This window comes from Anguilla anguilla, chromosome 13 (genome assembly GCF_013347855.1).
Source record: "Anguilla anguilla isolate fAngAng1 chromosome 13, fAngAng1.pri, whole genome shotgun sequence".
In the NCBI taxonomy this organism is placed as follows: Eukaryota; Metazoa; Chordata; class Actinopteri; order Anguilliformes; family Anguillidae; genus Anguilla; species Anguilla anguilla.
In genome coordinates, this window is record NC_049213.1 from 1,947,501 (window position 1) to 1,962,030 (window position 14,530).

The following is a 14,530-nucleotide window of genomic DNA, read 5'->3' on the forward strand; positions in this document are numbered from 1 at the left end:
ATTTTACTTACTTATACTTCATTTACACCGTGTAAATAGATTAAACATTGCGCTGTACGGATGAGAATGGGGGAGTAGAGATTCTGAATGACGTCAGGAATGTAGAGGGCTCGGATAACGGTCACATGCTCTTTATTGATTAAACGGGGTCCCCTAGCAGTGCAGGGGCCATCTCTACTGAGACCCCTGGCCTCTGGCTTGAGGGCTGCTCTGACCGAGCATTGGCCAGAGCTGACCCCATCTGAGCATCGGCATTGGCGATTGGCCGCAGAGCTGACCCCATCCAAGCATCGGCATTGGCGATTGGCCAAAGAGCTGACTCCATCCGTCTCCTCCTCCCTGTCCTGTCTCTAGCAGAATTGTCTTGGAGTTTCATCCTACTGTGAGCTGTCGGAGTTGGGGGGGTGGGGGGTTTGGGGGAGTGAGGGCTTAGGGTCACACACACACAGTGCCTCCTACTCCACAACTCCTGGCATATTTTTACTTAGGCGTGACTCAAAAAATGATAAAACCACTCTTGGGAAATGCATGTGCCTGACGTATATTTTATAAATGGTGGAAGGAACTCAAAACAACAGATTCTTTTTCATACACTGTCGTGAAAGGAAATTCCTATTTGTCAACTTTGTGAAGGAAAAATTATCGAGTAGGTGACGGTGTCCAACGCTGAGCAGGCTGTTGGCACGGCAGCGTGTTTTGAAATGAACAAGATGCCCCTTAAACATCCAGAGGGATTAAATGGGTTTTGGCTTAAATGACCCCCCCGCCCGCCCCCCCTCGCCACTGCTTGGTTCCTTTCGGAAAAATGCTTGTAAGCGCCCTGTGAAATGGGCAGAGGTTCAGGTTCTGCTGGAGACAGTGCCAGTGTGTGTGTGTGTGTGTGTGTTTGTGTGTGTGTATGTGTGCTGTGTTTGTGTGAGGTGTGTAGTGTGTGTGTGCTGTGTGGTGTGTGTGTGTGTGTGCTGTGTTTGTGTGTGGTGTGTGTGTGTGTTGGTGTGTAGTATATGTGCGTGTGTGTGTGGTGTGTGTGGTCCCTGGTGTGTGTGGTCTGTGTGGTGTGTTGTGTGCTTTGTAGTGTGTGTGTGTGCTGTGTGGTGTGTGTGTGTGTGTGGTGTGTTTGTGTGTGGTGTGTGTGGTCCCTGGTGTGTGTGGTCTGTGTGGTGTGTTGTGTGCTTTGTAGTGTGTGTGTGTGTGTGCGTGTGTGTGCTGTGTCCTCAGTACTATCAGTAATTGCATCCTCATGATGTGATAAAAACAAGTATGTGTTTGTGTGTGGGTTTGAGTGTGTGAGTGAGTATGAGTATGTGTGTGTGTGCATGTGTGAGAGTGTTACTGTGTGTGTATGTGTGTGTGTGTTAGTGAGTATGAGTGTGTGTGTGCGTGTGTGTGTGAGAGTGTTACTGTGTGTGTATATGTGCATGTGTGTGAGTGAGTATTAGTGTGTGTGTGCGTGTCTGTGAGTGAGTGAGTATGAGTATGTGTGTGCGTGCGTGTGAGAGAGTGTTACTGTGTGTGTATGTGTGTGTGTGTGTGTGAGAGTGAGTATGAGTGTGTGTGTGCGTGTGTGTGTGTGTGTGGGAGGGAAATACCCTGCTGGTGAGAACGGTCCCTGCCTTTCCTGGGAACTGATGAACAATGATGAATTTCTTTCAGAAGCTCACTTTCATGTTTGCAGTTAATGATAAAAAAAAATGAAATTAAATTACATTAAATTAAAAAAACCTTGCAGGCAGTAGCATGAATGCGGCATTATGAGGAGTTGGCGGGTTCCAGACTTTTGGCGACCGGTCGCGTAGTAACACGTTTTTTTTGAAGCGCTTCTGAAAGCGCTCGTTTATTTCGTGCTGGGAACAGACCGCACAACGGTGCCATTCTCTGGGTGCGGTTTTTGTGTTGGGGACTGAAAAGCCTTCCTCGTCTCTTTTCTTTTCCTTCTCTGCCCCCTCTCTCCTCCTCCGCACCTCGGGCCGTCTCCTTCACGGTGCTCGCTCCGGGTAATAGTTGGGGGGGGGGGGGGGCGTTAGTCCACTGTCCTAGCCTGGGGGGGGTGGGGGGTGGTAGGAAAGAGCGGGAAAGGGGAGTACGGTCTCAGCCTTCTTTGGATTTTTCCTGGGGAAGTAATGAATGAAGACGACCCTTTGTCTCCACCCCCTTCCCCCAACCTCTAAAAAACTTCCTCAGGTGTCACCTGTGAGCTGTGGAACCCCTCTTTACCAATCAATGCAGCAGCACATGGCTCTCTCCCCCTGCATTATATTCTTTGTGCTTTCTGTTTCTACAGCTCAATATCCAGCTGCTTACTGACACTCACAGTGAGGGAAATGGCTGCTTGCAGTATCTATAGCCTTGCGAGTCTGTGGCATTAGCCTGAAATAGGTACACAGTATTTTGATTGGCTGTTTCTGAGTGAATTCCTGCAAACGATTACATTTCTCCCGTCTTACTAATATGACTCACGAGGTGTGGAATTTATAAACACTGCTAACCTCGAAACCTCTGCCCTCGAACTAGCCAATCAGGACAAGTGGAACACTTGTATTGAAGTATTGAAGCGGAGGGTCCGCCAGTGGTGTAACCATAACAAGCAAACATATCAATTATTTGGCAGGCCGACTTGAAACCCTTGAAATGAGCGAGGGGTCCTGGAATGAGCGTAGCCTCAAAACGTTCTCGCAGAGCAGGCGTCCAAAGTCTCGGCTCAGGATGTGTTTCAGACATAGTGTGATCTGAAACCCCAAAGAATGAGAGTTTATACATATAATTATACCTATAATTATGTAAGTCTGCCTTCTGACCTTGTGACCAATGTGTAGGCCTACCATCACATCATTCAAAATTAATTATAAAGAAATATAAAGAGTAAAATCAGTACTTGTAAGTATGTTTACGTCATTTTGAAAGAAAAGCTGTCTTTACTGTCTGCTGGGTAGCCATGGAAGCTCATCCTGTAGCAAGAGCAGTTGGCTTGCTGAAATGGATGTTACTGTCATCACCTATGCTACAGAAACCTGAGTGGAGCTCCACCAGTCAAGGGGTACATCGGCTATTTGAGAAATCTCAGTGTCGACAGTGATTAGTGGACATTTTCTAGCTATACCACTTTCTGGAATATCAGTAATATAGCCAGAAGATATCTACCAATCATGGCTGGCGTTGTTCTATTTGTTGTTAGCAGTGTGCTCATGATTGGTGGAGCCCTTCTCTGATTTCTGTGGTAAAAGTCTGTCAGTCCCTATTTTATTTTTCCTGGACACAGCCTCTCACTACAGGATCAGCTTCCATAACAACCCAGGCCAGTGGGAGACGACTCGATCGAGCGTGAGATACAGCAGCTCTGTTCATATTGTAATACGTCGGCAGATCTGGACAGGATCACGCCCAATGTAAACTGCGCTACGTGAGAGCGTCTGTGCAGGTCCTGGGATTATGCGTGGATAATGCTAAAATGCAGCCGTTAGTTCACAGTTGTTTGCGTTGGTTTTAATATCGGGCGGCGGTGTCCTGACGTACAGCTGGCCTCCGTTCCTTACTCTGAGCCCCCAGGCCATTTGCTGCCATTGCTCCTACAAGTGTCTTTCATTACCGTGTGGCTGGATTTCAGGGCTTTAATAGCACATGGCCTGTAAACCGCGATATAGCCTGTCTGCGTCCAGCTGCTTATGAGAACGGCTGCCAGCTCTCCCTTTCCCAAATGCAGGACGCATGCAGTGATGCAGGCTAAGGTGACCAGATTTAATACTGTTGATGGGGGGGGGATGGGGAAAATGGGGGGGGGGGGGGTTGAGTGTCAGTGGTATGCACTCTGTTATTTATCAAATTAAGCACATTTTCTGCGCGTGGTACAGCCGTATAGCAGCCCGAACGTGACCGGTCTTTCACAAAGAGGCTGTGTATGGAGTTTAGGGCACAAGGAAGGATCCGTTTTTAGCAGAATCACAGGACTGCAGGCGCCCTACTCTTTGCGTATGTGATTTTGCATGCAGTACATGGCCCGAATTTCATATAATGGAAAAATGTTGTTTTCTTGCGCTCATGTCACAATATGAATTGTTCTTTTTGGCTTTAAATACAATCAAACACTGTGACTGAATTTCAGGGTACTTATATTGTCATAATGTATTCTCACAGTTCTATTGTGAGCCTTAACATGTATATTTGCTGGCTGTTTAACAGATATCATGTACTGCCTTCAGTGAATGAAGGCCTTTTGTTTCCAGCTTGGTATTGGAAACTCAAACTGTTATTATGGAGAAATGCTGAAGGGTTTTCAGGAAAAGATTTGTTGGTCGTGCGCAGGCCATATAAAGAAACATGATAGCAGGAAAAAAATGCAGCTTTTGACTTTGGTGTCAGAGGTCAGAGCGTAGGCCTACATTTGTGTCTGAGGGGAGATCCTGTTTCCCTGACTAATTGCACGAGTGCCTGTATCTGAAGCTGATGGGCAACATTCGCAGTTCTGGTTCAGAAGATCAGCTGGCATGTGTGGCTCAGCCCCATTTTAACCCTTTAGGGTGTGAGATCACACATGTGATTATACTGTTTTTAACTGAACATTCTAATGCTGATGTAACAATCACTACTGGTGACCGGAGTTCTAGAACACTGACTTGGAATTTTGGAAAAACATTCACATTTGAAACACCAATCAGATTGGCTCAATTAACTAATTAGCTTCAAGCACTACTACCAGGTCACTTATACAATGAAACCACAGTAATACTTTTCATGTGGCTAGAAAGGAAGAGACTTCAGCTGTCATTCGTCAGCTTGTCGCTAAATTCGATGAAATGTCAGGTCACGTAAATTATTTGGCTATTTAAATAAATAGAGCAAAAGCTGACATGAAATCCAGAAATGGACACTGCCTCTATGCCCACCACTCACTGCATGTCAGTCATGTCCCTGTTCCTATCACAACTTGCGATTGAGACAAAGTTCCACCCTTCACCTCTCTCTTTTTTTTCATTTTCTATCACAAGCAAATCTGGCTTCCTGTGTGCTATGGATAAAGACGTTAAGGTGTGACCTCACAAATATGTGATTAGAACTGAACATTCTAAAGCTGATGTAACAATCACTACTGGTAATTGAATGCACTGCATTCTAGAACGCTGCATTAGAATAAAAAAATAAAAAATAAAAATTCAGAAAAAACCTCTCTTCATTGCATTTTAACGTAAAAAATTTGGTATATAAACGAAGGCGCTGGGGGCTTAAATATCATCATCAGGGTGATTGGGCTGGTGCGATTAGGCCTTGTTTGGGCCACGGAGCAGAAGGTCTTGCGTGTGTGTGACTTCACCCCTCTGGTGTTTTCTGGGTGTTTTTCCCCCTCAGCAGAGATGGCCTTTTAATCAGAGGCGCGAGCTGGAAGCCGTGAGGTGGCAGTGTGAGAAAGCTGGCCGACAGAAGAGCCCTCGCTGCCGACGGCTGCCAAAACTGAGCTCAGATTTTCTGCTGTTTTTTTATGATGCCTTTAATCAGCCCGGTGCTTTAATGGGCTAAACTGCTCCCTTACACACACCAACTCACGTGCCTGTGAAGCGCTTTGATTAAAAACATTCTTTCTTAATCGCAGGGCTGTGGGAACTGCCCTGTGGAACTTATCTCCGCGTGTCGTTAAAGCCGCTACTTACACAGCCGCGATACCGCCGTCAGAAATGTTTTATCCCGCGTCCCCCGCCCCCACCATATTCCGCGTCCCCCGCCCCCACCATATCCCGCGTCCCCCACCCCCACCATAACTGCAGCTTGTGGATATGCGGTACAGGTGTTTGGCTTGCGTCCAACAAACGCGCTGTTTTGATGTGTCCAGAAACTCTGGCCATTAAAGGGGCCTGTGCCGAAAACATAAGGGCGGGACGTGACGGGGAGAAAAGAAGGGATACGCTGTGGAGTCTCCGGAGAGAGGGATCATGGGAAAACCTGTTTGGTTTAAACTGTGAATGCTTCTGTGTCCCATCGACAGTCCCGCGGGGACAGGGAGGAAAAGGTCCTGTGTAGACGGGATTTACCGGGTGGCCAAAGTTTCCGTCGGAGGCTAATTCCAAAGCCCTGCACTTTCCGTATATCACAGGCGGTAATGAGGCAGTCTCCTCTGACCTCCTGACCTCCCCTGAATCCTGGATCTTCTGTTACCTGGCTCTGGAAGCTGGAGGCTGGAACAGAATCGGGGCAGCCCTGGGGTCCTGGCCAATCTAAAAAGATCAGAAGGGGTTTAGCTTGATGGACAGATAAAACACCTTTTTAACTTCCTCAGTAAATTAGACCCCTTCTGACCTTCCCAAAGTCCACCAGTGTTGGTTGGCACTGTTGGAACAACATCTGCTGTGCTGGATAAAGTTGTGAGGACTGACGCTGTTAGGACCTTCACTTCAAGTTTTTAAAAACATTTTTTTCTTCCTCTAAGTTTTTTTCCTGCCAGTTGCGATGGCCAATCGCATTTGCAGATCCGTTCCGTCAATGCCACGTCCTGGAGTTCCTGAGAGCTAGCGTGCATAGTTAGCCGCTGGCTCTGTGGCCAACCAGCAGAAGCCGCAGCCAGAGGAGGGCGGGGCTTATGCAGCTGCCGTAGGTGCAGGTGTGGAATGGAAAGCATACAGGAAAGAACAGACTGCTTTCCTGTCTGGCTGTTAGCGGAAAAAAACAAAATGCTATTCTCAGCCCGTAAGGATTTAAAACAAACTGTAAAAATGAGTATCCGTTTACTTTAAATTCAAGGTGTGAAATAGAATAACAAACACCTGTGTCATAACAAGTAAATGCAACGGTTTCTATGATGATAAGAAAAATCAAAAAATCTACAAAAAATGTAACGATGAACACTTGTTTTATTTTATTTAGAAGCAGCAGTAGTATTGTTGTTTGTATGTAGTATTTTAGCATGAAGCATTAGTCCTTGCATATGTTGACTTTTGGCACTGAAAAGTATTGTGACATGGTGCAGTCAGGTTGCTAGCACACAATCATGAGACTTAGGAGAAGGAAGACCCTGCAGACGGAACCCTCCATTCCTAAGTGATGCCAGGGATAAGGAACCTATAGAAAGCTCCACCAATCACAGAGTTCATTGGTAATAAGAACCTGAACAATCCTGACAGTGATTGGTGGATACTTGCTGGCTGTAGCCCCTTCAACAATAAAGGGATCCTGGAAGAGTATACAGAAAGCGTCTACCACCGTTGCAGTTGCTCCGTTTGTTCTTACCAACACAGTCTGTGATTGGTGCAGTGAGTGATCCAGCCGAATGACAGCTCCAAGATCTCAGCTTGATTTGTCACAGGCTTGTGGGTTTTTTTTTTAAAGTTGAGAAACCGTTTGGCACTGACAAGGATCATATTTTACGTAGACCTGCGCACCATGACGCCTGCTTAATCTGTAAGCAATCAGGCAGTGCAGTTCGATTTCATGCGTGGATGAACCGCAGGGCAAAAGCAGAAGGAAACATGTCTAAATCAGAACCAAAACAACAGACGTTGAGCCGTCCTGGATTTAAAGCTCAGCTATATCACAGCGAGCTTTTATAGCCTAAAGCCTTTTGCAATGTTACACTTCCTACTTTAACAGACAGAGCTGAGAATGAGGAAGGCGATCTTTGTTCAATTCCCTCAGGGGTGAGAGGTTTGGATTGTGAGCTGAAAGCTTGACGTTTGACCCTGTAAGATTGCCCCTGGCCTTCCTGTCTTTCTTTCCAGCAGCCATTCCCCTTCCTCCTGTTCCAGAGCCCACCTTTTCCCCACTAATTCATCCTCTGATATTTTACACTCTGTCCTGCCTGTTATCTCTTCAAAGGTACAGGGCTTTCTAAGTGGTGGAATGAGTCCATTTGAATGAATCCGAAACATTCCCATCTAGAGATCACCATCCACAAAAGCCTTGGTTGACACACTGAGTAAAAAAAAGCAAATCTCTTGTTGTAAACAACAGGCGATCTAATTGGGAGTCAATTCAGAGTTTGGCCAGAGGAGCAGGTTTATCTCCAGCTGTGCTTCAACCTGCCTCATCCTGCGGAGAGCTGGAGCATACAGAGCGAGAACATCTGGGAGGGGGGGGGGGGACAGATGTTTCTGCTAAGAGGTTGCGGAGAGAGATTTGATTGGTCTGGCAGAAGGTCTTGGAACAAGTAACTGGACAAATGTTTGACATGGACGAGAAGTAGGGGCTGGTCGAGGGTCACATTGATTTATGGGGGGAGGAAAGTTAACATCATCGTGTCATATTTAGTCTCGGTATATCACTGTATCTGGTGTCTTGAAATATGAGCGACTTGGAGAAAATCCCACTGCGAATGTGATTAAACTCAAATGTTTGTTTTTTTTCACATTATGGAAAGCCCTTTGTAGTGTTACCAATACTTTGACTTATCAGATTCAAAGGTAAAATTATAAGCAGATTTCAGATATGGTTGATGTCTTAACGAGACATAAGAATGGACAGATACTGTGTTTAACGTCGAATACTGGAGATAGATACGGTGTATGGATATTGTCTTTGAACATTAATGCTAAATCTTGGCATGTTCTAAATCCCTGGGGCTGGGCTAACGTCTGGGCAAAAGCCTGTTAAGGCTGGGCGGGATATCAAGGGGGATTGTGGGAGAGGATATTAATACACGGGGTGCCATATTTTATTTGGTCATTTTGGTCTGATGGATAGCAGTACACAAATTCTGTGGAGAGGTGCAGACTGACACACCCTTTATGTATTTATTTGTTATTTATTTATTCATTGGACTTACTTTACATGCTGTCATGTGAAGTTAATATTTCTATATTGGAAAACGTGTACATTATGGAGTCTCAATATATTGTATTTTTACTTTTATTTTTTCTTTTATTTTATTCCTTCCTGTGTGTATTGTGTGTCTTATTGACCGCTTGTTTTGACTTGACTGCAACCATATGACCCCTTGGGAATCGATGGTAACCCCTCGCTACTGTTCATTTGCCCGGGATTCCCACAGAATCAGCTCTGCAGAGAGCATTACCTAAAGACAGCATTTGGAAAATGTGAAAAATATACATCAAATGCAAAAGTGTTGTTTTGAAAATTAAGTCATGAATATTGAATATATTTAGCGTATGGGCTCTGGTTAGCGTATGGGCTCTGGTAAGCGTATGGGCTCTGGTTAGCGTATGGGCTCTGGTTAGCGTATGCGCTCTGGTTAGTGTATGGGCTCTGGTTAGCGTATGGGCTTTGTTTAGCGTATGGGCTCTGGTTAGCGTATGGGCTCTGGTTAGCGTATGGGCTCTGCTTAGCGTATGGGCTCTGCTTAGCGTATGGGCTCTGTTTAGAGTATGGGCTCTGGTTAGCGTATGGGCTCTGGTTAGCGTATGGGCTCTGGTTAGCGTATGGGCTCTGGTTAGTGTATGGGCTCTGGTTAGCGTATGGGCTCAGTTTAGCGTATGGGCGCTGTTTAGCATATGGACTGTGCTTGGCATGGTCCTAATGCCAAGGCTAGTGGTTTACACTCATCTGCTTTTCATACCTGATGATTGCATAAGTGCCCTGAGGTACTGACTCGTTTGAAAATGCATTTTCTGGCCAAATCAGCATGAGAGAGGCCTGAAGGTGTGTGTGAATGTGAGGCTTTATTAATCTGTGTGTGAGAAATACTGTCGTTTCTAATTCACTTCGATTGTCACATGTATGTATTCATTTATATGAGCAACATGCATCACATTCGAGATCAACTAAGCAGTGCTGTGGAACTTTATTTAAAAATGACATTTTTTGAAAAGATATGTGTGGATGTAGTCAGGGATGGAAAAAAAAAACCTTATTGGTTGTGGCCCAATATAACATATTTTTCCCATACTTGTCATACTCATGTCTGCATACTGCAATCAGTAATCTTGCCAAATTGAAAGGCAGTCTGGGAGAAATTGTGCAGGTTGCCTTTTTTGGCCTCGAGCCTGCGCGCCTCTGCTGTGCCTCCCCCTTCAGTGCTTTCATCCTCGCACAGCCAGCTTCTCTTCACCTCCCGACACAAAAACCGAAGTTCTCACAGTCAGCAGAAAAGCACTTGTTTCTTTTAGAGTTCACAATGGGCCCGGTCCTCCGGTGTGGGTCCAGCTGGACCGGGTTGCCCCTGACGTTCGCTGACCTATTTGGAAGCACCTGGAGTTTTGCCTCTCCATCTACGGAGATGTCAGACAGGAAGTGCCTGGGCTGGGGCGAGAGGATCCTTTATTACGGCCTCTTCACACTCACAGGAACTCTCCGGCCCAGTCCTCTTAACTGCTCACCTGCAGCTCACTATCTGCGGAGGCAGCCAGGAGAGTCCAGTGGAATTAGTTATTTAACCAAATCGTGTAAAAAGGAAAGAAGAGCGAGGAGCTGCGTCAGAGCGAGAGCGAAGCGAGGAGCTGCGTCAGAGCGAGAGCGAAGCGAGCGCTGCGTCGCTCCGAAGCTCGAGTTTCGCTCGGAGCAGAACTCCTCCGCGGCTCTCTGAGCGCGCTTCTGGGCGCATTACACCGCTGCACGGCTCTCTGAGCGCGCTTCTGGAAACGTGCCGTTGTGCCAAGTCTCTGCCTGTCGGTTTCTTTGGGCTCCGTTTTGGAAAACGCAGATATGCGCTTTGAGTGTCACTTCTGGCTATTATAAGAGAATTAAGTTGTTTGTTTTTTTTTTTATACGGTAAATAGAAATAGGTTCGGTGATAGATGTGCTTTAAGGCTCGAGTTTCGCTCGGAGCAGAGAGTGATTCCGCGGCTCTCTATCCCCGGTGGGGGTGGAGTAGGGTCGGTGGGGGTGCAGTAGGGTCGGTGGGGGTGGAGTAGGGTCGGTGGGGGTGCTGTAGGGCCGGTGGGGGTGGAGTAGGGCCGGTGGGGGTGGAGTAGGGCCGGTGGGGGTGCTGTAGGGCCGGTGGGGGTGGAGTAGGGCCGGTGGGGGTGGAGTAGGGTCGGTGGGGGTGCAGTAGGGTCGGTGGGGGTGCAGTAGGGTCGGTGGGGGTGCTGTAGGGCCGGTGGGGGTGGAGTAGGGCCGGTGGGGGTGCTGTAGGGCCGGTGGGGGTGGAGTAGGGCCGGTGGGGGTGCTGTAGGGCCGGTGGGGGTGCTGTAGGGCCGGTGGGGGTGGAGTAGGGCCAGTGGGGGTGCTGTAGGGCCGGTGGGGGTGGAGTAGGGCCGGTGGGGATGGAGTAGGGCCGGTGGGGGTGGAATAGGGCCGGTGGGGGTGGAGTAGGGCCGGTGGGGGTGCTGTAGGGCCGGTGTGGGTGGAGTAGGGCCGGTGGGGGTTCTGTAGGGCCGGTGGGGGTGGAGTAGGGCCGGTGGGGGTGCTGTAGGGCCGGTGGGGGTGCTGTAGGGCCGGTGTGGGTGGAGTAGGGCCGGTGGGGGTGGAGTAGGGCCGGTGGGGGTGGAGTAGGGCCGGTGGGGTGCTGTAGGGCCGGTGGGGGTGCTGTAGGGCCGGTGGGGGTGGAGTAGGGCCGGTGGGGGTGCTGTAGGGCCGGTGGGGGTGGAGTATGGTCGGTGGGGGTGCTGTAGGGCCGGTGGGGGTGCTGTAGGGCCGGTGGGGGTGGAGTAGGGCCGGTGGGGGTGGAGTAGGGCCGGTGGGGGTGCTGTAGGACCAGTGGGGGTGGAGTAGGGCTGGTGGGGGTGGAGTAGGGCCGGTGAGGGTGCTGTAGGGCCGGTGGGGGTGCTGTAGGGCTGGTGGGGGTGCTGTAGGGGCGGTGCGGGTGGAGTAGGGCCGGTGGGGGTGGAGTAGGGGGTGGAGTAGGGCCGGTGGGGGTGCTGTAGGGCCGGTGCGGGTGGAGTAGGGCCGGTGGGGGTGGAGTAGGGCCGGTGGGGGTGCTGTAGGGCCGGTGGGGGTGCTGTAGGGCCGGTGGGGGTGGAGTAGGGCTGGTGGGGGTGGAGTAGGGCCGGTGGGGGTGGAGTAGGGCCGGTGGGGGTGCAGTAGGGCCGGTGGGGGTGGAGTAGGGCCGGTGAGGGTGCTGTAGGGCCGGTGGGGGTGGAGTAGGGCCGGTGGGGGTGCTGTAGGGCCGGTGGGGGTGCTGTAGGGCCGGTGGGGGTGGAGTAGGGTCGGTGGGGGTGCTGTAGGGCCGGTGGGGGTGGAGTAGGGCCGGTGGGGGTGCTGTAGGGTCGGTGGGGGTGGAGTAGGGCCGGTGAGGGTGGAGTAGGGCCGGTGGGGGTGGAGTAGGGCCGGTGGGGGTGGAGTAAGGCCGGTGGAGGTGGAGTAGGGCTGGTGGGGGTGGCAGGAACAGGCCAGTTGAGGCCGGAGTTCGTCCCTGAGTGGAGCAGTCACCGCAGGGTGTGGGGGTTAATTTGCAGTGATTGTGCGGGTAATTTTCTGCTTAGTTAAACCCACAGTCTCCAGAGTAGATTTTGTTTGGGGGAGGGGTTGAGTGTTCGTAAAACGCAGTCCAGACAATGCCAGAGTTCTGTTCTCTCCTTCAGTACATCAGTCATTTTCCTGTCAAGTAATCGGGTTCCCTGGGACGGCTGTGAACAGGATTCCTGGATGATTGGTTGTTGCTGAATGAGGGAGCTGCCAATGGCAGGATAACAGAGCATTTACACGGGACATGACATTACACAAGCTAACATACACTAATACCCACCACCCCAACACACGCGCGCACACATGCCCACGCACTACACGCACATGTACACACACACGCGCGCACACACACACACTCACATACACACATGCACACGCATATACACACACACGCACGTGCACACGCGCACACACACGCATTTGTATTCAATTTATTAGTTTATTTTATTTTTGTTGTGCTCATGCAGAGTGAAATGTCCAGTCTTAATTCAACACTTAATAGATAACAGTTGGTCCCACATTCCAAATGTTGAGTGGGACCAAATGTTGTTGGTTAAGAGTTTAAATAACGCTGGACATTCTATTGTGTGCTTCTGCAATTTGTATCTATGTACGGCATGTCAATAAAGCTCATTTGAATTTGAATTTACGGTAAGAGTGACTCACTCAGGATCAGTCATTAGTGATCCAACCTGCACATTATCAAAAACCTTAGCACTTGCTTTGACTGTAGATCTACATAACAGAAATGTGGATTTCTGAACTTTTCTCTCCCGCTTGCCAAGCAGCAAACACAAATACATTGAAAGATCTGCGCAGACGAATGAACAGTTCACTCTGTAACTATGGCAGCTGTTCTCTGTCTCCTTAAAGGCATAATACACCTTTTAAATATCAAATTAAACATTCTTTTCTGTGAGGAAAAAAACAGAAATGTAAGCATTAACAGATGAATAATCAATTGACACAATTTCTCTCTCCCCCCCCCCTCCCCCAGATCTGCAGGGGAGGAACAGCTCTGCAGTGTTCTGGGGCACTGGTTTTGGAGGGGGGTACCAGTCCCTGCTGCTGGATGAGGACCGAGGCTGGCTGCTGGTGGGGGGGAAGGATCACATCTACATGCTGCAGTCTGACAGCCTGGCATTGCCAACACGCAAGGTCTGGACCGAGCGTGTGTGTGAGTGTATGTGTGTGTGTATCTGTGTATGAGTGTGTGAGTGTGTGTGTGTGTGTGTGTGTGTGTGTGTGTGCGTGTGTGTGTGTGCGTGTGTGTGAGTGTGCATCTGTATGTGAGTGTGTGCGTGTGTGTGAGTGTGTGCATGTGAGTGTGCTTCTGCGTGTGTATGTGTCGACGTGTGTGTGTGCTGTGTGTGTGTGTGAGAGAGAGTGTGCATGTGAGTGTATGTGTGTGTGTGTGTCTGCGTGTGTGTGTGTGTGTGAGTGTGTGTATATCTGTGTGTGTGTGTGAGTGTGTGCTGATGTGTATAAATGTCTGTAGTCTGTATCAGATGGAGTAAGGCTAAGTTCTGGGGTGCGCAGGGTGAGGGGCTTTGGATGTTCTGCTACACCACAGCATCAGGCAGGGCAATAAGAGGAGACCCTTCCTGGGAGAACGTCCTGTATTTGTGGTTCGATCAGATTTCTTCATTTCCTGTCAGCAGAAACACAGCTCAGTTTGTTGCAATGCTCAGCTCAGCTTGAGGGCTGTACCAGGAAGGAACATTTGTCAAGCCTGTTGGATGAATTACCTGCGGGTCCTTTTTCGCCGTTTCCTTGGTGACACCCTGTCTCTCGCTCCTTCAGATCTACTGGCCGGCTGAGAGGGAGCACATCGAGCACTGCAAATCGGCGGGAAAGAACGCTGAGGTAGGCTGGGAGGTGGACATCTTAACCCTAACCCTAACCCTAACCCTATTGGCTGGCTGAGAGGGAACACATCGAGCATTCCACGTTCCACCCACATTCCAGAGTGGGACCAAATGTTATGTGTTAAGAGTTCAATTTACACTGGCCATTACACATTAACAGGCATTTAGCAGGTGCTCTTATCCAGAGCGACTTACACAACTTTTTACATAGCATCTACACTGCATCCGTTTATACGGCTGGATATATACTGAAGCAATGCAGGTTGCAATGCAGGTTGCCTGCTCAAGGGTACAATGACAGTATCTTATGTGGGAATCGAACCAGTGACTTTAGGTTACAAGAGCAGCTCCTTACCCATTATACTATACTACACTGGCACCGTTCGCAG

At 49.1% G+C, this 14,530-nt stretch overlaps 1 protein-coding gene across 3 annotated transcripts in view; it reads left to right on the forward strand.

Moving 5' to 3' along the window:
* Nucleotides 1–14,530, forward strand: part of si:dkey-49n23.1 (semaphorin-3D) — an 88,365-nt gene that overhangs the window by 51,364 nt on the left and 22,471 nt on the right. For all 3 annotated transcript variants that reach the window (XM_035388899.1, XM_035388897.1, XM_035388896.1), the window contains 2 exons: nt 13,271–13,431; nt 14,077–14,139. In XM_035388899.1, coding sequence (XP_035244790.1) covers nt 13,271–13,431; nt 14,077–14,139 — 224 coding nt within the window. The remainder of the gene's footprint in view (nt 1–13,270; nt 13,432–14,076; nt 14,140–14,530) is intronic.